Source organism: Erpetoichthys calabaricus, chromosome 5 (assembly GCF_900747795.2).
Source record: "Erpetoichthys calabaricus chromosome 5, fErpCal1.3, whole genome shotgun sequence".
Lineage (NCBI taxonomy): Eukaryota > Metazoa > Chordata > Cladistia > Polypteriformes > Polypteridae > Erpetoichthys > Erpetoichthys calabaricus.
This window is the reverse complement of record NC_041398.2, coordinates 135,230,644-135,256,696: the sequence shown is the minus strand read 5'-3', so window position 1 is coordinate 135,256,696 and position 26,053 is coordinate 135,230,644. Positions and strand designations below refer to the sequence as shown.

Here is a 26,053-nt window from a genome sequence, read left to right as displayed (position 1 = left end):
TTGATAGTAAATGACCCAACTATTTAATTGCAATTTCAGTAATACAATTAATACAAACATCTTTGAGTAAGCTGTGTTCTACTTAGAAATGTAATGGAACACACCTGATTGGTCAATAGAAAGAAGGACAAAAGGGAGGAATTGGAACTATTATAAAGCACACTGCTCTTAGAAACATTAGGAACTCAACCTGCCCTTCCAGGTACACTAAAAGAAAGATTAAGACCTTGAGGAAAAAAAAGAAAGCTTTCCAAAACTGGTCAAACTCGACTGTAATATTTTGTCATAACTGAAAATAAATATATTCATTAAGGATGGTTTGGTTAAATTGAAAATACTTCCCTGGGCAACAATCCAAGTAATTACATTATAGAGGATTTTAATTAAAAAAGGATATTTCAAAACAAAATTATGAGTTAAACTAAGTAAACGTGTTTGTGATTTTAGATGAGGTTTGCAAGAGTTGTGCAAAAAAAGTTTAGGACAGTGCTTAAGAACATATCTTCACATATCAAACTGACGCCTTTCAGAATTGTGGCATCTTGCTCTTCTTATCTGTCCATCTATATAGCTCTGCGCTCTCACGGACATAAACCTGTATAAACTAAATTGTGAACAACGTTGTAGGTACAACACTGACAAAAAGAAATCAACATTCAAACTCAAATTAAAATTTTCTTTATGAAACTTCTGTAACAAAAATAAGTAACAAATAATGATCATGCATTTCAGAGTTATTTGAACCTATTTACTCTAAGGCTTCCTGTTTGTTCTGCCTCTCACTAGAGGGCAGTACAACTTCTTGCTCCAATTAAGTGGGTTGCCAACCGGAAAGGGGGTGGGGGGTGGGGAAGAGAGAGAGAGAGAGAGAGAGAGAGAGAGAGAGACTTTATTAACTCTTTTAGGGCTAATTTTTTTTGTTTCTTTTCTCCCAGGGCTGAATATTTTTTAAAAAACTAACTTTTTAAAAAAAAAAAGAACACAAAGCAATTGAAATCAACAAAAAATATTTCCTTTTGACAAATGTTACTGTCCTGCATGTTGTATGAGCCTGCATACTCTATGATTTCACATACATATCACATGCATTTTACACAGCAAAGTCCTGCAAAGTCTGATCTCGCTCAAAGCAGCCAATTTCAGTCATTGCCACATTGCACTGCTTACAATACGTGTTGCTTTGGTGCCTACTTTTCAAAAGTCTGTTGCTGCACTTTCTCACATATATTGTTAGTGTGTACTGTAGAGAGACAAGTCACCCGTTTGCCATCGTGCCATGCCACAGCCACCAAGATATCCGCCCGCATAAAAACCGTATTGTCACCTCTTTTCATCTTCAGCCTGTCTGGCTTCAACTGTTCACCCTCACTGTGCCACAAGATCCAATTCCTCTGCTCTGTAGCTCCATGAACAATTCTGGGCATGTATAAAAATTGTCCAAATGTACACAACATGACCCAAATGTTCATAGCCCTGAAGCAGCTCCAGCACAACCTGACTTGTCAAGGGACAGTTCTCTCTTTGAAAGAAATACTTTCCTGTATATGTAATTACTTTCAGGCAGAAACCAGTGTTTGCTTCTGCCAGTACAAAATCCTTTATGCCATACTTTGTGGGCTTGTCTGGCATATATTTGCAGAAAAAAGGTGTCCCTTTTATTTTATCATAGATTCATGCACAGACAAATCACAGCCAGGCTGATAAAATTGTTTCTATGTTGGTTCCACAATGTCAAGCAGGGGCTGAACTTTATGCATGACGTTATAGCCTGGCTCACCCCATGGGATTTGCTTCTGTGTATTACAGAAGTGAATTAAACTTTGCAGGAGCACGTACCTATCATCACACTGCATAACCTGTCCAAAGCCACCAGGGGACAAAGCACGTTTGGACCAATGCTCCCTTAAGTTATATCACCAGTTCTGTCTCATCTCTATTTGTAATGCCACAGCGCGCTTCATCTCGTCTTTTGTTGTGGGTTTCCACTTTGAAAAACGAGAATGTGATGCAAGCGCAGCCCGCGATTCAAAAAATTTCTCTGCCTACCTGTTTGTCTCGTCTGACAGTAGCTGAAAAGCAGCATCAGGAGAGAGCAGCCTGAAGTAGTCCAGCAGCGTGTGATCTGTCGTGTCCAACAGCAAGCCATGCCGTCTTGTGAAGTCCGGTAGCTAGTTCGGCTCCTACGGATCAATGTCTGTGTATTCCTTCCACGCGAACCTTGCCGTAGATGCATCGGCTACGCGAATGCACTCATCTGGCAGCGGATCAGCTGGCGCGGCATCGGCTGGTGTCCGATCAGCTGATGCCAGCTTCTCACTCTCTTGTCCGATCTCCTGATCACTGTCAATAAAATCCGATTCTGAAAAATCAGAGTCCGACTCCGCGATACTGCGCAAAATATTGTCTGCCAAGTGTTTTCTTTTCTGCACTCGCTTCGCTCCCTTGTGACATGTCGATGCCATCTTGCCATTGTTTACATTTCGCAACTCACGCACACGCAAGGATTAGTTGCCGAGTCAACGAGTCTAGCATTCCTCCAAGCGGAGGGAATGCCTGTGACGTGACACCGAGTTTTGTCGCCATTAACAGCTGATTGTCGCCCTCTATCCCTGTCGACATCCGCCTTCAACCCCTCCTGTCGACAAAAGTCGACATCCGCCCTAAAAGAGTTAATCCCCAAGGGGACCATCGCATACTTCAGGAGCAGCATACTGATAAAAAAAACAATATTAAACTAGTGAGATGGAGAAAAAGTACGTAGTCATGCTGCGAGTGAGACAATGCCACAGGTAATAGCGAATGATAAATATCTGAAAAGAAAAAGTAGTCAATCTGACCTGGGTCCTGGAGAAAATTCCCACCCAGATGAAGGTCCTAGCATGAGTAGTGGTCAGAAGAAAGCAAAAAAGGTGAGCTCAAGACAATACAATAAAAGTTATCTTGCCTTTGGATTCACTTATACTGGGGAACCAACCGAGCCAATTCCGCTATGCCTGGTGTGCAGGGAAAAATTGTCATGGTGCCATGGTTCCAAGTAAACTTAAATGCCATCTCCAGACAAAACACCCATCACTTCAAAACAAGAACACAGACTATTTTGTTTAACTGCGTGAACAGACTGAGAAACAGGCAGTGTTAATAAGGAAAACCATCAAGATGAGTGAGAAAGCACTTAAAGCTAGCTACCAAGTTGCTGAACTCATCGCTAAATCAAAACAGCCACACACCGTAGCAGAGACATTAATACTGCCTGCCTGCAAAATTATCTTAAAAGAGATGATCGGCCCTGGCACTGTTAAAGAAATATCCCAAGTCCCTCTCTCAAATAATACAATTTCCAGACGTATTGAAGACATGTCTGCCGACATTGAAAAGATAGTTCTGGAAAGGTTGCGCATTAGTGGCAAATTTGCATTGCAAATCAATGAATCTACGGAGATTAGTGGACATGCACAACTTATGGCAAATGTGCACTTTGTACATGGAGACATCATCAGAAAAACTTTGTTTTGTAAGGAATTGCCATAAAGAACAACAGGAGAAGAAATTTTTCGAGTTGTGTCAGAGTACCTTGAACAAGGAAGATTGAAGTGGCAAAACTGCGTTAAATTTTGCACCGATGGAGCAGCTGCCATGCTCGGGCACACCGAAGGATTTGTAAACAGAGTGAAAGAGCAACATCCAGATGTCATTGCAACATATTGTTTTATGCACCAGGAAACACTCGTTGCCAAGACATTGCCGGCAGGCCTAGCTGCTGTACTGAAAGATGTTGTGCGCATGATAAACTTTGTGAAGACGAGATCTTTAAAAAGTCGCATTTTTGCAACACTGTGTGAGGAAATGGGAGCGCAACATAAAGTGTTATTGCTCCACACGGAGGTCCAGTGGCTGTCCCGTGGCAAAGTTTTAGCCCGTGTGTATGAGCTGCGGGAGGAACTTAAAGTGTTTTTGACAAATCAGAAGTGTGATGACACAAAGTTGCTCTCAACTGACAAGTGGTGTGCAAGACTGGCATATATGGCAGATATTTTTCAACATCTGAACGACCAGCTCATAAGTACAGATAAAATAAAGGGATTTTTTTCAAAGGTGCAGCTCTGGAAACAACATGTCCAAAGTGCCAACCTTACCATGTTCCCACACACCCAGAAATGGCAGGGTGTCCACAGTGCTGCACTGTGTGAGACAACAGGTAAACATCTGCAAAGTCTTAAGCAGAAGTTGTCATGTTATTTCCCTTCACTTTCCACTGATTGCCTTGACTGGGTTAGGAACCCATACAGCTCAAATGCAGTTGGAAAGGACATGACTTTGCAGGAACAGGAAGAAATAACTGAACGGAGACAAAATTGTGGTCTAAAACTGGGCTTTGCTGATCTACTTTTGGACAGTTTTTGGCTGACTGTTGCCAAGGAGTTCCCCATTCTGGCAAACAAAGCTATTTCAGTTCTGCTCCCTTCTCCACAACCTATCTATGCGAGGTGGGCTTTTCAAGCATAACTGCTATAAAGACGTAAAAAAAGAGAGAGACTCAAAGCTGTTGAGGAAGATCTTTGTGTGTGTCTTTCTTCACTTCCTGCAAGAATATCAGCTTTGTGTTCAACTAAACAGGTCCAGGTTTCACACTGAGTAAGTAAATTGAGACTAGATTTTCAATACATTTCAATAAATATACTTTTTGTGACATTTTTGTTTGGTGGTATGCCTTGTGATTTTTCTAATGTGAAATATGTGCTGTGGCTCAAAAAGGTCAGGAAACACTGGTCTAGATTAAACTCCATCAACTACTTACACCAAATGTAAATCTAATATACATAGTTTATGATGGATTTAGATAAAGGTTTGTACCAGTTTAAGATTTGAAAAAGGAATTATGAAATTTCTAGATATAGAAACTTTCATCTTTGAATCATATGCATTTATAGTTTGTATGTTTTTTTTTGTTTTTTTTTAAACTTTCACAAAAAGTATAGCAATTGTACTGAAAAGCTTCAAGTACCATTTACAATCTCTGCAATGTAAGTATTACCAAAGCTCACAGACAGCACACAACCAGTCCTCAAATGACATCAGTCCACATATGAAAACAAAAGCCTTAAAAACATACATACACTAATTGCCGAAAGTTTTAGAACTCCTCTGTTTTTCTTCAAATTTAATAAGGTATGAATGACTAAAAATGGTGAAAAGGTAAACAGTAAACTACCAGAGGTTTACATTTAAAGTTTAGGTTAGCAAAAGCTGAAAGAAAAAAAACAAACTTTAGAATATTACAAATGGGCCATCTTCAGGGATCAACTATTAGGTTACAACCTACAGATGTTCTTCAGTAAAGTAAATTAAGCCTTGCAAGTTGAACCACACAATTTGCACAGGTGTCCCGACTGCTGTTGATTACTTAAAAACTCTCGGTCTGTCTTAAAGCAGAGCTGGAACAGTGTTACTACACTCTCTGAAGTACTTCTTGGACAATACTACACTACAGAAAGATATAAATTCCAGTGATAACGGCAAGAAAATGGCGATTAACAAATGAAATGAGACCGAACTTCACTACTCTTAAAAGTGTAGGCCTTTCATTTAGAGAAATTACAAAAAAATCAAAGTGTCAGTGAGAATGGTGTCCTACACAATCCAAAGGCAATTGATAACTGGAACAAACTCTGATAGGAAGAGATCAGGCAGACTCAAAGTCACAACCCAATAAGAAGACAAATGCCCGAGGGTCACCAGCTTGCATGACAAGCTTCAAAAGCACAGCTTAACAGTGGAAGAAAAAAGCAAGTCTCGGTTTCTACTGTGATGAGGAGACTTTGTGCTGCAGATTTGACAGGGCAAGTGGCAGTAAGAAAGCCATTCCTTAAAGGACAAAACAGTGCCTTAAAATACTGTCTGTGGACTACTGCACACTGAAAGAAAGACTTATGGACAGATGAATCAAAATTTGAAATGTTCAGTTCATCACGGAGGGTATTTATATGCCGTCGAGTTGTGAAACGATGGCTCCTCAGTGTGCGGCACAACTGTCAAACATGAAGGAGGAAGTGTGATACAGTCTGGGGTTCTTTCGCTGGGGGAACAGTTGATGACTTGCACAGAGTAACTGGCAAAATATCAGCAAAAGGTGGCTACTTTGATGAATCAAAAATCTGAATACAATTTTGTATGCTTAATGATTCCTTGACTTGTGTTTTTATTTGCCATTGTTTATTTGTTCTATGCCTTGATTTCATAAAACATTAAGACATTAAACTGCATGCATTTCCATAAAAACTGAAAAAACTGAGGTATTCTAAAACCTTTGACCGGTAGTGTATCACTCATATATGTGACATAGAAGCTTAGTTAAATTTTACTTCTTATATTAATATTACTTTGTTTAAAAAAAAGAAAAAAAAAATGAATATTACAAATTTAATGTTTGGTGAATCGTTCTAGTAATTAGGCATGCCATTTCAGCAGCCACTAGCCATGTAAATTCCGCTTTTCTAAGATTACGTGCTTCCATTAAAACTTCGAAGTTCCTATGATTGGAGAGATATACTTTGTACGTCGAAACATTCACATACAGTGCATCCGGAAAGTATTCACAGCGCATCACTTTTTCCACATTTTGTTATGTTACAGCCTTATTCCAAAATGGATTAAATTCATTTTTTTCCTCAGAATTCTACAACACCCCATAATGACAACATGAAAAAAGTTTACTTGAGGTTTTTGCAAATTTATTAAAAATAAAAAAACTGAGAAATCACATGTACATAAGTATTCACAACCTTTGCTCAATACTTTGTTGATGCACCTTTGGCAGCAATTACAGCCTCAAGTCTTTTTGAATATGATGCCACAAGCTTGGCAAACCTATCCTTGGCCAGTTTCGCCCATTCCTCTTTGTAGCACCTCTCAAGCTCCATCAGGTTGGATGGGAAGCGTCGGTGCACAGCCATTTTAAGATCTCTCCAGAGATGTTCAATCGGATTCAAGTCTGGGCTCTGGCTGGGCCACTCAAGGACATTCACAGAGTTGTCCTGAAGCCACTCCTTTGATACCTTGGCTGTGTGCTTGGGGTCGTTGACCTGCTGAAAGATGAACCATCACCTCAGTCTGAGGTCAAGAGCGCTCTGGAGCAGGTTTTCATCCAGGATGTCTCTGTACATTGCTGCAGTCATCTTTCCCTTTATCCTGACTAGTCTCTCAGTCCCTGCCACTGAAAAACATCCCCACAGCATGATGTTTCAACCACCATGCTTCACTCTAGGGATGGTATTGGACTGAGGATGAGCGGTGCCTGGTTTCCTCCACACGTGACGCCTGGCATTCACACCAAAGAGTTCAATCTTTGTCTCATCAGACCAGAGAATTTTCTTTCTCATGGTCTGAGAGTCCTTCATGTGCCTTTTGGCAAACTCCAGGCGGGCTGCCATGTGCCTTTTACTAAGGAGTGGCTTCCGTCTGGCCACTCTACCATACAGGCCTGATTGGTGGATTGCTGCAGAGATGGTTGTCCTTCTGGAAGGTTCTCCTCTCTCCACAGAGGACCTCTGGCGCTCTGACAGAGTGACCATCGGGTTCTTGGTCACCTCCCTGACTAAGGCCCTTCTCCCCCGATCGCTCAGTTTAGATGGCCGGCCAGGTCTAGGAAGAGTCCTGGTGGTTTCGATCTTCTTCCACTTAAGGATGATGGAGGCCACTGTGCTCATTGGGACCTTCAAAGCAGCAGAAAATTTTTCTGTAACCTTCCCCAGATTTGTGCCTTGATACAATCCTATCTCGGAGGTCTACAGACAATTCCTTTGACTTCATGCTTGGTTTGTGCTCCGACATGAACTGTCAACCGTGGGACCTTATATAGACAGGTGTGTGCCTTTCCAAATCATGCCCAATCAACTGAATTTACCACAGGTGGACTCCAATTAAGCTGCAGAAACATCACAAGGATGATCAGGGGAAACAGGATGCACCTGAGCTCAATTTTGAGCTTCACGGCAAAGGCTGTGAATACTTATGTATATGTGCTTTCTCAATTTTTTTATTTTTAATAAATTTGCAAAAATCTCAAGTAAACTTTTTTCACGTTGTCATTATGGGGTGTTGTGTGTAGAATTCGGAGGAAAAAAATGAATTTAATCCATTTTGGAACAAGGCTGTAACATAACAAAATGTGGAAAAAGTAACGCGCTGTGAATACTTTCCAGATGCACTGTAGGTGTATGTGTGTGCTATGGCTTGATGTGTATTCAGGGGTTCTTATCTTTTGTTTGAACTGCCCAACACGGTAGAGCGTCAGCTTCCTAGCCAGTAGTTCTGTGGTTAAAGGACATATATGTTGCCTTCCTTTAATCAACATGGAAAATACATTAGCATATTAAATACAGAGGAGTCAGAGTCAGAAGTACCAGAAACTAAGGAGTCGGAGTCGATGGATTTATCTACCGACTCCACAGCCTGCCCAAGTGTCACTCGGGCAATTATACAGATGAGAATCACTTGGACTATAAAAGTGCTGTCAGTGCTACCATTCTTTGGAGAAATTATGTCTGAGTGTAGGTTTTCACTATTATAAAATATCTGCACTTTACCAACAATGAAGACTTCGATGAGAATACCAATCCAGCACCCAAAATGAAGAAAACTTGTGAGATATACCAGGCAATTGTTTACATTCCAGACTGCGAGGTCAGCATCAATGACATTCTCATGGCTTAAAAGGGCAGACTGTCATGGATAAATTACATCTCATCAAAAAGAGCAAGACTTGGCATAAAGCTTTAGGAGCTTTGTGAATCCAAAATAGGATACGTTTGGAATTCGGTTCTGTACATAGGAAAAGGGACAATGTCTGATCTGAAATACAATCAGTACAGCATTGCTACGTCATTGGTACCGACTCTTGAGATGCTCTTCTGGATCAAGGTTACTGTGAAACCATGGACAATTTTTACACTTTGCCAGAACTATTTGACATCTTGCTGCAAAGAAAGACTGATGCATATGGAACAGTGTGTCCTAACCGTTGTGGCATGCCTGAAGACTTTGGCAGAGCTAAATTACAGCGAGGTGCGCTAGTAGCTTGGCAAAAGGAAAAAGTGCTTATGCAGAAATGGAAGGCCAAGAAAGATGTTTGAGTTCTTAGCAAAGTACATAATGCAGCTACATTTTATTGATTATATACCTGCCAACAAAAAAAACAAAAAAAACAAACAAAAAAAAAAAAAAACAATACAACTCATACATGTGTACTGTGCGGTTCAAAAACTGATAAATCTGGAAAGAAAATCCCAAGGATTATGTTTTAATATTTACCACACAAAGGAATAATTTAGAGATCATATACTGTTTTGGCATCATCAGTAGTATTATTATTGCTATTATTTTTGTTATTATTGGTCATTTTATATTATTTTTATTCATTACTATTATTTGTATCATTATTGAGATTTAATAAAAATGTAATTAAAAAATGCAACACTTTTTACTTTTTTTTTTTAGAATAAAATGCAACGCCAAGGAAGTTAATATTGTTCCACAGAGTCCCGATAAATGAACAGAGGAATTGCATTCATTCTCTGAATGTGCAGTGGGGCAAAAAAGTATTTAGTCAGCCACCAATTGTGCAAGTTCTCCCACTTAAAAAGATGAGAGAGGCCTGTAAGTTTCATCATAGGTATACCTCAACTATGAGAAACAAAATGAGAAAAAAAAATCCAGAAAATCACATTGTCTGATTTTTGAAGAATTTATTTGCAAATTATGGTGGAAAAAAAGTATTCGGTCAATAACAAAAGTTCATCTCAATACTTTGTTATATACCCTTTGTTGGCAATGACAGAAGTCAAACGTTTTCTGTAAGTCTTCACAAGGTTTTCACACACTGTTGCTGGTATTTTGGCCCATTCCTCCATGCAGATCTCCTCTACAGCAGTGATGTTTTGGGGCTGTCGCTGGGCAACACAGACTTTCAACTCCCTCCAAAGATTTTCTATGAGGTTGAGATCTGGAGACTGGCTAGGCCACTCCAGGACCTTGAAATGCTTCTTACAAAGCCACTCCTTCGTTACCCGGGCGGTGTGTTTGGGATCATTGTCATGCTGAAAGACCCAGCCACGTTTCATCTTCAATGCCCTTGCTGATGGAAGGAGGTTTTCACTCAAAATCTGACGATACATGGCCCCATTCATTCTTTCCTTTACACGGATCAGTCGTCCTGGTCCCTTTGCAGAAAAACAGCCCCAAAGCATGATGTTTCCACCCCATGCTTTACAGTAGGTATGGTGTTCTTTGGATGCAACTCAGCATTCTTTCTCCTCCAAACACGACGAGTAGAGTTTTTTCATCTGACCATATGACATTCTCCCAATTTTCTTCTGGATCATCCAAATGCTCTCTAGCAAACTTCAGACGGGCCAGCACATGTACAGGCTTAAGCATCGGGACACGTCTGGCACTGCAGGATTTGAGTCCCTGGCAGCGTAGTAGTGTGTTACTGATGGTAGCCTTTGTTACTTTGGACCCTGCTCTCTGCAGGTCATACACTAGGTGCCCCCTGTGTGGTTCTGGGATTTTTGCTCACCGTTCTTGTTATCATTCTCACGGGGTGAGATCTTGTGTGGAGCCCCAGATCAAGGGAGATTATCAGTGGTCTTGTATGTCTTCCATTTTCTAATAATTGCTCACACAGTTGATTTCTTCACACCAAGCTGCTTACCTATTGCAGATTCAGTCTTCCCAGCCTGGTGCAGGTCTACAATTTTGTTTCTGGTGTCCTTTGACAGCTCTTTGGTCTTGGCCATAGTGGAGTTTGGAGTGTGACTGTTTGAGGTTGTGGACAGGTGTCTTTTATATTGATAATGAGTTCAAACAGGTGCCATTAATACAGGTAACGAGTGGAGGACAGAGGAGCCTCTTACAGAAGAAGAAGTTACAGGTCTGTGAGAGTCAGAAATCTTGCTTGTTTGTAGGTGACCAAATACTTATTTTCCACCATAATTTGCAAATAAATTCTTTAAAAATCAGACACTGATTTTCTGGATTTTTTTCTCATTTTGTCTCTCATAGTTGAGGTATACCTATGATGAAAATTACAGGCCTCTCTCATCTTTTTAAGTGGGAGAACTTGCACAATTGGTGGCTGACTAAATACTTTTTTGCCCCACTGTATACTGATAAGGACTGGGTAATATGTTAGGAATGAAAAGATGCCATATCATTTGATGGAAATGAAAATTATCAACCTACAGAAGGCTGAATTCAAAGACACCCTGAAAATCAAAGTGGAAAAAATGATGCCGCAGGCTAGTCCATTTTACCAAAATTTCATTGCAGCAACTCAAAATCATACTCAGTAGTTTCATTTCTACAAATGTCCATTAGTCCAAGTATCTCCTCATCTTGCATGCAGTTTACTGTCATGGATGTAGGAGCTGAACCTCACATGCATCCACAGTTTCATATAGGTCTGTTGGAGTACTGGCAGTGATAACAGCAATTGTTGTACTTAATCATCAAGGCAAGACTCAAATAAAGTACCTACTTGGCTACTCTTCTCTGGCAATGGTATGAGCTGCTTCATTTGTTAAACCCAAAATAACACTTTAGTGTTTCAATGATTCAAAGGACAGGGCACATCTCCCTAGTAATATGACAAGTACTGTGTTAACAGAGAATAACCAAAAACACGCATTAAGCAAACCAAATAAAACGGCATACTTCATTGCTAAATGCATATCTACAAACAAGGAATCTGTGTCATTCATTTAAGTTTTGAAAGTAAACTAACGTGCATTAGTATGACCCCCTAAGTTATATATTTGAATGGTAGATTTAAGAATGTAATGCGGCCTTCCAAGTTAAATTTACTGAGTACAGGTAACGACAGCTCAAATCTATATTACTAAACAAAGGTTGTATATATGCACAGATGCCAGACACACCGAAGCGCATGCGCACTGCGCCCCAGAGTCAAACTTAGCAGCGTCCCAGAGTCAATAGGTGGCGCCCAAACAACACAACACAACCTGTAAACTAAACTTCACGTCACAATACAACCGCCGCCCGAATGTGAACAGCACCGCATATACAACCTTCGGTTAGTGATGTTTGTATATATGCAATGAAGAAGCCGAAAGCGCCCCTGAGTCAAACCCAGTGGCTTCCCAGAGTCAGTAGGTGGCGCCCAAACACAAAACGACCTGTAAACTAAACTTGAGGTAAAGTGTGCATGCCAGGTTGTATATATGCACAGATGCCAGAGGCCACAAGCAAGCCGTACACACTACCACTGCCGCCCAAATGCGACCGCCCACACCACCACATATACCAACTTCGTTTAGTAATGTACCCCTCCAAGCCCGGGTCTGCCGCCATCGTCACATCAGCACGTGAATCCGCAGCCATCAGCAAACGACTTCTAGCTAACGATACAGCCATAGAAAAACAAAAATGAGAACGCATGGATAAAAACAATAAACGAAGGCGCCTACAATGCGCTTCTGAAACACCAGAACCAGATGAGTCATGGCTCCAAAAAGAAACCGCTTTAGTACAAATATGTTTATTTAATTAAATGAAAATTTTCCCAGGACGCACCCACCCTCCATGCTTTTTCTTCCCTCCAAATATAGGAGGGAACAGAAAGTGATTGCCATTCTTGGATTTGCGATTCTTTCGAGAATCGCGGGTTTGCTGGTATATTTCTAATTCTGGATTTGTACCCATAAGCAGTAACAAAATGTGATTACTCATGTAAGAAACCTTGAAAACATCAAAACAAAGGCTGTTTAACAGGAGTTCTAAAATAAAGGATTCATGGAAAACAGGTTTGATTTCACACAGGAAGCTTAAAGGTTGAGGCAAATGTAAGAAAGAATGGAAGGACAGATCTGGAAAACTAAAGCACAATGATAATATGATATTGGAAATTTGAATTAATTTGATTCATCCCATATTTATTACTCTTCAGTAATATTTATTAACCGACTAATAATGGCAATATAAAATCTTACAACAGCATATCTAACTAACGTAACAGAGTGGTTCACTTAGCAAGTTAGAGGCATTAGGCAGCATGTGCTTATGAATTCAGATGTGTAACGCATCATATGCCTAACAACTCACTCTAACATGCCCATGAATCACTGATAAAATCTAACAGGTCTGATTTTGCTTTAGTTGTAGGGATTAGATTTGTGTGCATGAGACCCTACAAACTATAAATGCTCATCAGGCAGTGCAATCCATACAATATAGCAACAAGGAATAAGAAACAGATGTTTTGGACCTTACAAACAAAAGATATTTGTCTGCCTGACATTTACTGCTTGATGTACCATTAAAGAATGGGAAAATTGGGGGATGGGTGAATGGGACTGAGATTTTGGGTGTGTTCATTTTTCATACAGCGTTAGCTCAGTCAGGCAGCATATTATTAGCTGTCACAAAAAGGGGCGAGCATGACTGTGCAAGACGGATGGCATGCAGCTGCTAAATGTGACATGCCACACAATTTTCAGTCATTTAAACATATATGGTACGGTGACAAGATTAGCAACTGCATTTGGCAAATCTGACTTAGCCAATGCCCCGTGTCTGCGTGGGTTTCCTCCGGGCGCTCCGGTTTCCTCCCACAGTCCAAAGACGTGCAGGTTAGGTGGATTGGTGGTACTAAATTGGCCCTAGGGTGTGCTTGGTGTGTGGGTGTGTTTGTGTGTGTCCTGCGGTGGGTTGGCACCCTGCCCGGGATTGGTTCCCTGCCTTGTGCCCTGTGTTGGCTGGGATTGGCTCCGGCAGACCCCCGTGACCCTGTGTTCGGATTCAGCGGGTTGGAAAATGGATGGATGGATGGACTTAGCCAATGATTATAAAGTCATGTAATGTTGTTTCCTTAAGAGGCATTAGCTCTCTGGAAATGTGTTCTTTTCAATTGCTGTGTTTTAATTAAGCTGAATTTAAATAATTATAAATAAAAAGTAGAGGTGGGCGGTATGACCAAAATTCTATATCACAGTATTTTTCTAAATTCTGCCGGTTTCACGGTATTAGACGGTATTTTTTTCCCCATGCACGAGTGGATGTTAACCACATTTTCCACTGCAATTACTGCAGTAGACTGGCTAAGAATAACTTATTAGACTGTTATGGGAATTGTACATCGTACAAAAAGACATTTTAATGTGCACACAAGTATTAATCCAGGTTTGCATGGCCCCATAAAGTGATAGTTTTTAAGGGGGTGGCACTAAAGAGAAGGAATCACATTGCATGACAGATGCAGTCAAAATATAGAACCTTTAATTGAACAAATTTTGCAAAAGCTTAAACTATGATTTTGACAACATATTTTCAACCATCCAAAGAGGCATTTAGACTTAGTAAAATATCCAGAGGTGTTTGTCAAAAGTTGGATTGCACTGAACACGTCTTAGAAAAGGAATAAATAGTAAATATTTTTTGTAAACCAACTACACTTTCTGTTAATGTTAACAATCTCTGTCCACTGACACGTTTAAGTGACATTTTAAACAATTTTAACATCATTATGCATAATATTTAAACTAATAAATAACAACAATAAAATACATAATAGTATTACTGATAGCTGCACCATTACTTCAAGGCTTCAAGCCCAGGTGCATTACACAGTATTCACCAAATTAAAATAAAATAAAACAAGTGCAACTTGGTGATGACATCTTACCAACTGGATGGATGGATGGATGGATGGATGGATGGATGGATATACTTTATTAATCCCAAGGGGAAATTCACATACTCCAGCAGCAAAAAATATTAAATTAAAGAGTAATAAAAAATGCAGGTAAAAAACAGACAATAACTTGAATAATGTTCAACGTTTACCCCCCTGGTGGAATTGAAGAGACGCATAGTTTGGGGGAGGAATGATCTTCTCAGCAGTCTGTCACTGAAACTGCTCCTCTGTCTGGAGATGACACTGTTTAATGGATGTAGTGGATTTTTCATAATTGATAGGAGCCTGCTGAGTGCCCGTTGCTCTGCTACGGATGTCAAACCGTCCAGCTCTATGCCAACAATAGAGCCTGCTTTCCTCACTGGTTTGTCCAGGCGTGAGGCATCCTTCTTCTTAATGCTGCCTCCCCAGCACACCACTGCGTTGAAGAGGGCACTCGCCACAACCATCTGATAGAACATCTGCAGCATCTTACTGCAGATGTTGAAGGATGCCAGTCTTCTAAGGAAGTACAGGCGGCTCTGTCCTTTCTTGCACAGAGAATCAGTATTGGCAGTCCAGTCCAATTTATCGTCCAGCTGCACTCCCAGGTATTTATAGGTCTGCACCCTCTGCACACAGACAAACTGCATTAATATGGACCTTGCTTCAAGCTAAGCTACATACATAATTAATAAAAACTGCAACTTGCATTTATAATGCTGTTTGTGGTATAGCCCTATGGAAGCGCATTAGGGCCACTGTGAAGAACAAAAAATATGGACACGGAAGAAAAAAACAAACTATATGTCGAGAATAAATTCGACATGTTGACTATGTCAAGATTAAAGTCGACATTTCCACTTTATTCTCATAGTTTATTTTATAATTAAAGTAGAATGTTGTAAACTAAACTTCATCCTAAAATCAATGTTTAATTTACTAGATTTTCTCAAACCCCGTCACAAGTTAATGCAACACATCAAATACTTTGTGTTAAGTGTTCCCCGACCCAGTCGTTAATCACTACACTTCTTAAACTGACTTCCTCCGCACTAACAGCAGGCGCCTGCAGCAATCACCGCACAGATAAACGTCTTTGTGAAATTAAAACTAGTTATTAACTTAGCCGACGGAGTATTCAGAACTTTAAAAATATCTTCGTTATACATGTTTAATTATGCCATCAATTCAGAGTTGCGCCCATTTCTGAACGAGTCGCCAGCACATCGCAGGATCCATCCATCCATCCATTTTCCAACCCGCTGAATCCGAACACAGGGTCACGGGGGTCTGCTGGAGCCAATCCCAGCCAACACAGGGCACAAGGCAGGAAACAATCCTGGGCAGGGTGCCAACCCACCGCAGGACACACAGAAACACACCCACACACCAAGCACACACTAGGGCCAAGTAAAACATACACTTGCAAGTACAAAAACAAGTACAACTTGGCTTGCAGTGTTATCCAGTAGTATAGAAACAGTATTTACACATCTGACCTTTTAAAACCAAAGTATCTCCAGGAAACGGATGGGATTCCTTTTTTTTCGGCAAAACTTCTTCTGTGTCATTATGTTTAACTTTATCGTCAGCTTCAGTTTCAGAATACTCTCTGTCCATTTTCACCACACGGCATACCTATGCTACCGCCCACTATTTGGTGGTGTAGCAGTGAAAAAGAGCCCTAGTGCAACAAATCTGTGTTTAGCGGTATAGCAGTGAAAAAGGTCCCCACGTGAACAGTTTCCCGCTGCGCCACGTTCCGAACGTCGTTTAGGCAATTTAAACCGGTGTTGCGGTATAAGAAAAATCCATATCATAAAAAAAATAAAAAACGTTTTTCGGTATGAACCGGTATAATGCCCAGCACTAATAAAAAGGTATTATCCCCCTCCAGCATGCAATAAGACGGTTACAAGATTACACAAGAAGTAAAAAGGATAATTTAGCTCTTTATTGATGGGTTCACACGGTATTACAAACGGGAAGCTTATGAGACATATCCAGCATGTGGGTATCTTGTATCTTGTATCTTGACCTACGCAGTCTGCCATCTTTCGTTTGCCACGCTGAAAGGATTTTTAATCGGACGGAAGACATAATCTTCTGCCCGGCCTCGGACGGAACACATAATCTCCCGCCCGGCAGCTTCAAAGTGTTGCCCGTAGGTCCATCCTTATATTCGGGTTGCTCCATATGCAGTCTCCTTCTCTTGGATCCAAACAAGGACAGGAAAGACTCAAATCCCACCTTCAAAAATACAGGAATAGCACAATGCCTACATACAGTTCTCATTCTCCCAACAAGGATAATGTGCTGACAGAGGACAGAAATATACTAGTCTGTCTTTAGGCTGACTATTCAATTCTCCAGTTGTCTTTTGGCTCTCTAGTCCTGTGCTTGGCTCGGTAATTCTAAATGAAGATGCGGTGCCCCTGTGTACCATACTTGGTCTTCCTGTATGAATGAGTCCATAACAGTGGGCACAGAGAACAGTGACATTAAAAATAACAAAACCTACTATAACAAATGTAACATCTGATTTTGATAAGGAATGGAATTCAACCATTTACATCATACGCTAGTACTGTGCAAAGCCTTGTGTTAGTCATCTTAAAACTGTAAATCACACACATCTATCACTACTTAAACTACCTAAGATCACGGTCAGGATACTAACTGTAAACAACACGCTCACAGGTTTTAGGATTGCACCACAAAGGTAAGTTTTCAATTTGCAATCACTCCTATTTATTTTATTAATAATCTTTTAATGTTGACTTAAATATGTTAGTATTTAAGAATAAAGAAAATCAAAACTTACTTGGCTGGTTTCAACTGGAAGATCTTCTTGACTCTCTCCAAGTTGGTGCATATGGTCCAGCAAATCTTTGCTCAGCACAGGAACTACACAATCTTTACTCAATGATTGCTCCTTGGTCTCTTTACTTAGTGTCTTTGAAACTTCTTTACTCTTATTAGTGTTGACATGGAGAGGTAAAAAGTTGAATGGCTTTTTGTTCTCTGCAAATTGTCGCTGATTATTAGCAGCTGTGGCCCGGCCTTGAGAATCACTTCCAATACTTCTCTGTAGGGAAAGGGAGAGAGGAAAAAAAAAAAAAAAAAAAAGGGAAATTCGTGAACTGCATCAATTAAACTGCACTTGACAATTTTGAATATAGAGACTATAGAAGTGCTAAAAAGAAACAGAACACAACCTGGAGTGGGCAGAAGTAACTTCATAAATGAATACTTCTTGAACTACTACTACTACTACAGAAATATTTAGTTATTCTTAATTTTCATATCATATTGCTGTGCAATTTCAGCACAGGTGGACTGAATTGTAGTTTGCAAAAAGAATAACAGAAATGCTCTTAAAGCCATACTGATGACACATGTTGGTGAGGATGCACATATTGTATTACATTTTTTCTTTATACAAGATACAGATTACTGCACATCATAATTAAACAACTTGCAAATTTATCTAATGCAACAGCAGCTTGCATTTATTAACATACATTTAATTTTAAACATCATTCCAGAGCAATTTTCCAGGGCTACAATCACTTTCTTATCTTGTCATACAATAGCCCTTATATACAGGGATTTGCTTGTTTGTTTGCAATGAAATATATTATAGTTCCTCACACACCAAGTAAACCCAGCTGCCAAAGGTCACCACAGGCTTCTTTATTCAGTCTACTGCAGTTAAATCCGATTAAGACATTTCAGACAAAAACATCTCTCGCCAAAAAAATGAGACAGCATGCTCAACCTGGTGGCATGGATCATGGACTATCTTACAGACAGACCTCAGTATGTGCGTCTTGGGAACTGCACGTCTGACATTGCGGTCAGCAACACAGGAGCGCCACAAGGGACTGTACTTTCTCCGATCCTGTTCAGCCTATATACATTGGACTTAAAACACAACTCAGAGTCCTGCCACATGCAAAAGTTCGCTGATGACACTGCTATCGTGGGCTGCATCAGGAGTGGGCAGGAGGAGGAGTATAGGGACCTAATCAATGACTTTGTTAAATGGTGCGACTCAAACCACTTACACCTGAACACCAGCAAAACCAAGGAGCTGGTGGTGGATTTTAGGAGGCCCAGCCCCCTCATGGACCCCGTGATCATCAGAGGTGACTGTGTGCAGATGGTGCAGACCTATAAATATCTGGGAGTACAGCTGGATGATAAATTAGACTGGACTGCCAATACTGATGCTCTGTGTAAGAAAGGACAGAGCCGGTTATACTTCCTTAGAAGGCTGGCGTCCTTCAACATCTGCAATAAGATGCTGCAGATGTTCTATCAGACGGTTGTGGCGAGTGCCCTCTTCTAATACGGTGGTGTGCTGGGGAGGCAGCATTAAGAAGAAAGACGCCTCACGCCTGGACAAACTGGTGAGGAAGGCAGGCTCTATTGTTGGCATGGAGCTAGACAGTTTGACATCTGTGGCAGAGCGATGGGCGCTCAGCAGGCTCCTATCAATTATGGAAAATCCACTGCATCCACTAAACAGTGTCATCTCTAGAGAGAAGAGCAGCTCCAGCGACAGACTGCTGTCACTATCCTGCTCCACTGAAAGACTGAGAAGATTGTTCCTCCCCCAAACTATGCGACTCTTTAATTCCACCCGGGGGGGGGGTAAACGTTAACATTATATAAAGTTTTTGTCTGTTTTTACCTGCATTATTATCAATCTTTAATTTAATATTGTTTTTTGTATCAGTATGGTGCTGCTGGAGTATGTGAATTTCCCCTTGGGATTAATAAATTATCCATCTATCTATCTATCAAGGCTTACTCATAAACAAGGGAAATGACTTGATCAGACCAAGGCTTTTAAGAGTTAAAATCAAAACTTGCTTATATAAATTGAGTTCTCATCATGTTCTGTTAAATAAAAAAATGTGGGTACTTTAGTTGCAACTAACTATCGTGGAAGAATATCTGTCACAAATGGAAATGCAAGATACAATTACGACATGACCAAGCATTAGCAATAGGCAGGAGACAAAATTTGGGTGCATCAAACTTCACAATACAAAATACTGCCAATACAAAATGAGATGTTATGTATTGTGGGACATTGCCACATGACTGAAATGAAACATAAAAGCAAACTCAAATGTTTTTTGTCAATAGTAGGGAAATTGAAAAACCGTGACTAAGGTATAACATGACAAACTTACTGCACTTTGACAGAAGTGTTATTTACTGCCTCTGTAATGTGAATGTGAAAATTGCTGGTACAGAACAGACATCACTGTGCATGAAAGTGGGCTGACATCACAGGTCAGGTGTTTCTCACACACACATAATTTAGTGATTGGCATCCTCAGGTGGGTGCAGAGAATCAACATAATTTAATAAATGCTCTACCGTATTCACAGGCTTAATTTCAACTTGAACTCTGTTTGGAACAACAAAGCATAAACTTACCGTATTGGAACAGGATATCCTCAAATGCTACTGTGAGCATCAAGCTGCATTTGCAGTAGCCCTCATGTTAAAATGACTGGTCAAGACAATGATATAACTTTCATTTATACAGATTCATAAATAGAGATAGATTACAGCATGGGGGATACAGCAATGGATCTTGAATTGACCTCAGTTCTCTAGCAAGGAAAATAGAAAAAATAGCAAGATATGCAACGCTTGCATTTCTGGTCAATCAGAGGTCTCTCTCAGCTTAGCTCTTTCACTGTAGTCAGTGAATGAATAGGATTCTGTCACAGTGGAGAGGTCTCAGCTTCTCATTCCTTTTAAAAGGAAATATAGCGCAAGTTCTTCATAGATACCGTCATGCTCCACCACTTATGGGTCAATAAGGCACTCAAGCAGGAAATAACAGGGCAGTCACAGTTGGGGCAATGTTTGATGTTAACTCAGAAAACAAAAAGATATGTTTAAATTTAGATATTTTCATGGTGCAATAACTTTACATTATAGTTTTACTGGATCATTATTGTCGCATGTAAAGAACATAATGAAATTCTTACTTGCATGTGCTAATCAACATGCAACGTGTTATGTCACTGCAGAGCAAATATTTAATGTTAATACTGCCGAAGATTCAAGTATATAGGCAAAGACTCTCTGAGCATTGCATAAACAAAAGAAGTTACAAAATATAAGTGGTCTTCAGTGGACTGCGGGAAGATACACCATGCAACAATGGCAGACTACTGAGGGGAAGAGTAGCAATGCTTATGGTTGCCAGTTGGTGTCTGCTATTATGACCCGTTTCCCATGGTCATACCAGTGGGAAGGTGCTACTTCTCACAGAACAACCTTTCATTATTAAATGAACAAACACATTCTTATGCTTAGCTGTCATTTGGTGTGTGCTTTTCTATCTTGGGTTTATTACAACATTTAAGATAATTTTATTTTAATACAAAAGCCTTACAAAATATACATTAAAGCTTATGTATTTGAATACTGATTTGAATTTATTTTGCAATGTTTTGATTAATCAGTGTCTACTAATAAGTACCACTAAACAGACAGTACATTTCTTTTATGAAGATTTCACATCATAGGAATGTTGTATCTTGAGGCCTGAATTGCAACGTGAATTATAACATGGAATAGGTGTATTGTCTCATGACTACTGATCAAAAAAATGTAATTTCACAAAACACACATAAAGATGCAAGTCATACCAAACTTTTGACCATACTTCTATTGGGGGAAAAAAAATAAACGTACACAAATGTGTTACACTTCCAAAATTGTACAGCAGCTTGACATTTCATATAATAAATCCCTTCTACAGTACATTTTTACCTCCTTGGCGAAATTCTTGATCAGTATTTCAGGATTGGGAAAGAAAATACGAGTCAAATGCTCATACCTGCATATACATTATTACATCACTAGTCATTTAGCCCGTTACAATAACGGGCGCTAGAACAGTAGTGCATAAACATTAGTAGGAACAGTCTATATTAAATGGCAAGGCACTTTGACCTCATTCTTTTTGTTGGTTGTATTTTTCTTTCTTTCAGCCTTTCTTTTGTTGATGTTTACTTGCTGAGCTGACCGTTCTTTGTGGGCTACCGCCGTGTATTGTGTGTCTAATTTTCTGTGACAGTAATACTGTCTTGTACGGCTCTATTCAATAAGGGCGCGTACAAAAAGGCAATCTCAATTGAGCGCGGCGAATAAAGGCGTTCGTAGATAATTTAGTTCAAATGGCTCTGGAATATGTGAAGAGCAACAAAGGTTCAGATCTTTATTTACGCGTGCCTTTATTCGCTGCGCCCAATTGAGGTCGCCCTTTTGAGGCTCGCCTTTTTGTGCGCGACCTTATTGAAGGATGCCTGTGTGCCCTTATTGAAGGATACCGTCTTGTACGTCCGCTGCCTTGTACATCCGTAATATACCTTTAATTTTCTCTGGCGGTAATACAGGCGTGCGCGTCGGTAATATGCCTTTAATCTCCTCTGACAGTAATACTGGCTTGTATGTGGCTGTAATATGCGTCACTGTATTGTGTACCTTTAATTTCCTCTCGCAGTAATACTGGCTTGTATTTCCGTAAAACGCCTCTAACTTTCTCTGACAGTAATATCGCGCGTCACACCGTGCCTCACGCATGCGCACTTCATCAGAAGACACCCACACACAGACACCTGGACGCACATAGGGATTTTATTTATATATTTATATATATATATATATATATATATATATATATATATATATATATATATATATATATATATATATATAGATTTTGGACATTTACCAGGTATCACACAGTTCATGATTCATTATTTCTGCTTTCACACAAACTGGTAAATTATATATATTTTTTTATTATCCAGTACTGAGATATAAGTTCTCGTACAAGGTTTTTATCAAACTATATTGGGGGAGGACCTACCTCATCAAGGTCACTGAAATTGATTTTCTGTTTTAACCGTTCTAACTCTGCTTGCTCTGGAACAGACATCTGAGTTGCGTATTTCACATGAGAGAATGAGTGAGGTGTCCTTGCTCTTCTGCGGCCAGCTCCAGGTGAAGACTCTGGAGAAATGTCATTGGTCAGTCTGGTTTCAGCTGCAACAGCAAACTTCTTCTTATTTTTTTCTGAAGATCTATTGGCTTTTTTATGCTGTAGTCCCCAGTCCTTTTTTTGGCAAGGAAAAAATGGAGAGACAAAAAATGAAATGTTATATACACACACATGCTAAAACCCATGTTAAACCGGCAAAAGATATTTGACACAATATTAGCATTAAAGTAAATCTTATGAACAATAAGAGGCACTAACAAGCAACTAAATAACAGAAAAATTGGCAAGGGGGAACAAGTTATTAAAATAATAATAATAATAATATAAAATAATTCATAAATCATATCCCAAAAGGAAGAGATGGTTATAAAGATGGACAAAAGTGCAAAGATTATTATAATTATCTTTTATTTAACATATGCTTTTGCTTTGGTGGCTTATAAATAGGTATTCGCCGATCAGGTTTTTTAAGGGCCAATATCTATCACTGATATGTTACTGGATTGGACGATTCTGATTACACTCCAAATTTGTTTTAATCTCTTTAAAAAACTATAACACCCCTGTATAAACAGACACAGATGCCTTATGTTCTATATTAATGTGTTATCTTGGCTATTTTTTTTATAATTAAATTATAGACCACAGGAACCTGTTAATTTTATTAACAAAGTGAAATTCTGTAAGTAGGCATTTGTTGAGTGACCATAAAAATATTAAAATGAATAGAATTCTGTTAACATACTTTTTATAAAATATGTAGAGAAATTGTTTATCCAAAATGCCTCTCATAATTACAAACTGTCATATTGTTTATTCTGTAATTTACTTATTTTAAATAAAGCTTAATTAAAAAGATACTTTTCAACAATTGTCTAACCAAAAAAATAATTGCACGCATCGATTCAATTGACACTGGCAGTTAAAACACATGTTAAATACAAGTATACATGTACTTATAGGTTTTAATCACTTTTAATCATTAATTGTACTACAACTTTTTTGCTATTTTTATATAGTTTTTGTGACTTTTTCCCCAGCGCACCAGCTACAAGTTCCTAACTCTTGAAAAGAAATTTAAAATATAGATTACCATTTAAATTATGCAGTACTTGTTTCTCAACAAAATAAACTATATGACAAACACAATACAAAAGTTTTAAAAAGCTCCTATCAAATTTTCATAAGATGTTTATTAAGAAGCTATAAAACTAGCATGCTTAACAGGTTTACAAGTGAAACAGCCAAATTTCGCAAACACGCTTTTTTTTTTTTTAAACTAAGCAGAAATTTAAATTTTTTCTTTAGCTTTTTTTTCTAATTGAAAATGCAAGCTGCTGTACCTAACATAAGCTTGTATACCACCCAAATTTAGGCAAGCACTTTCCGTTTTAATTAGAGGACAAAATAAAAAGGTCTCAATTAATTAAAGTAGTTTTTTTTGCCACTTGTCTAATTGTACAGGATGACTCCTCAGATTCCTTTAAGATTATTACCCCACTTTCTTTAATGTAATGGCTCTTATTCCAATCTCTCTCTTCGTTAGCCTGCATTACTGCTCTCTTTTTATAGGATGTAAAAAACGAGCCCACACTCAACTGCTGTAAACCCTTACATAAGGGAGCACTATAGCTAAATTACTGTAAAGAGTAGAAAAGAAGATTCTGAAAAAAAATATTTTTTTGTGACCAGCCAAATTATGGATCACTGATAGTCTTTTTAGTGAAAATCCGCTAATCTAGATTGACAACCAATCGTTCGAAGCATCTCTACTTACAAATGTAAAATATACTACATATAATTTAAGAGATTAAAAAGTGCAAAGTTAACGAGTAACAGAATTTGTCTTACATTTGCTGTAAGTCCTGAAAAGAAAAGACAAGAATCTGAACAAAAAAAAAAACTGTACAGTAATCCCTCCTCCATCGCGGGGGTTGCGTTCCAGAGCCACCCGCGAAATAGGAAAATCCGCAAAGTAGAAACCATATGTTTATATGGTTATTTTTAGAATGTCATGCTTGGGTCACAGATTTGCGCAGAAACACAGGAGGTTGTAGAGAGACAGGAACGTTATTCAAACACTGCAAACAAACATTTGTCTCTTTTTCAAAAGTTTAAACTGTGCTCCATGACAAGACAGAGATGACAGTTCTGTCTCACAATTAAAAGAATGCAAACATATCTTCCTTTTCAAAGGAGTGCAAAGCAAGCAGTCAAAAAAAAAATCAATAGGGCTTTTTGGCTTTTAAGTATGCGAAGCACCGCCGGTACAAAGCTGTTGAAGGCGGCAGCTCACACCCCCTCCGTCAGGAGCAGGAAGATAGAGAGAGACAGATAAAAAAAATCAATACATGCCCTTTGAGCTTTTAAGTATGCGAAGCTCCGTGCAGCATGTCCTTCAGGAAGCAGCTTCACACAGCCCCCCTGCTCACACCCCCCTACGTCAGCGCAAGAGAGAGAGAGAGAGAGAGAGAGAAAGTAAGCTGGATAGCTTCTCGGCCATCTGCCAATAGCGTCCCTTGTATGAAATCAACTGGGCAAACCAACTGAGGAAGCATGTACCAGAAATTAAAAGACCTATTGTCCGCAGAAACCCGCGAAGCAGCGAAAAATCCGCGATATATATTTAAATATGCTTACATATAAAATCCGCAATGGAGTGAAGCCGCGAAAGGCGAAGCGCGATATAGCGAGGGATCACTGTACTGCAGAAATTTCAAGGAAAGGTCAAAAACCATAATTATTCTAAATACAGAATCAACTTTGGATAACTAAAGAAATGTATTAATAAAATGGATCATTCAGGGTCACAAGATTCCTGATGATTGTCAAGACATTAACATCAGCAACAACAATGCTTAAAGACATATATCTGAATGAGCTATACACAAGAGGAAGATCCAAATCAGAGAGGTTGAATTTTAGAATTAAATATAAGCAAGGTGCAAGCTGGCTGGGTACCCAGAATGTTTATTCCTGAAATAACATAAGAAATGTTCCATGAATACTCTCAAGCTAATTAATTCCAAACAGGAGAAATTTAACATATACTTAGTATGTTGATTATCTTGTAGCAGGGCTACATAGTAGTAGTAGTGTTGTCAATGTTTGTGCAGAATGCGTTTTGTTTCCATCGTCCCGTTTGCCGTTTATCATGTGTGTATCAGTGAATGTTGTCCCTGTAAATACAGAGGGGACAGGTGATGGAGGGAGACCGCAGCCCCAAGATGGAAATCAATTACATCCGGCTCATTACTATATAAACAATCAGGAGGGAACAGACCAGGAGGAGAGAAAGAAAGATTACATTTTCACGACAA

The 26,053-nt window shown here is 39.3% G+C and overlaps 1 protein-coding gene across 7 annotated transcripts in view; it reads right to left on the bottom strand.

The window, feature by feature from the left end:
• Positions 1-26,053, bottom strand: part of pcm1 (pericentriolar material 1) — a 206,423-nt gene that overhangs the window by 152,891 nt on the left and 27,479 nt on the right. For all 7 annotated transcript variants that reach the window (XM_051928278.1, XM_051928280.1, XM_051928282.1 and 4 more), the window contains exons 3-4: positions 22,602-22,847; positions 17,514-17,777 (exon numbers count right to left, since the gene is read on the bottom strand). In XM_051928278.1, coding sequence (XP_051784238.1) covers positions 17,514-17,777; positions 22,602-22,847 — 510 coding nt within the window. The remainder of the gene's footprint in view (positions 1-17,513; positions 17,778-22,601; positions 22,848-26,053) is intronic.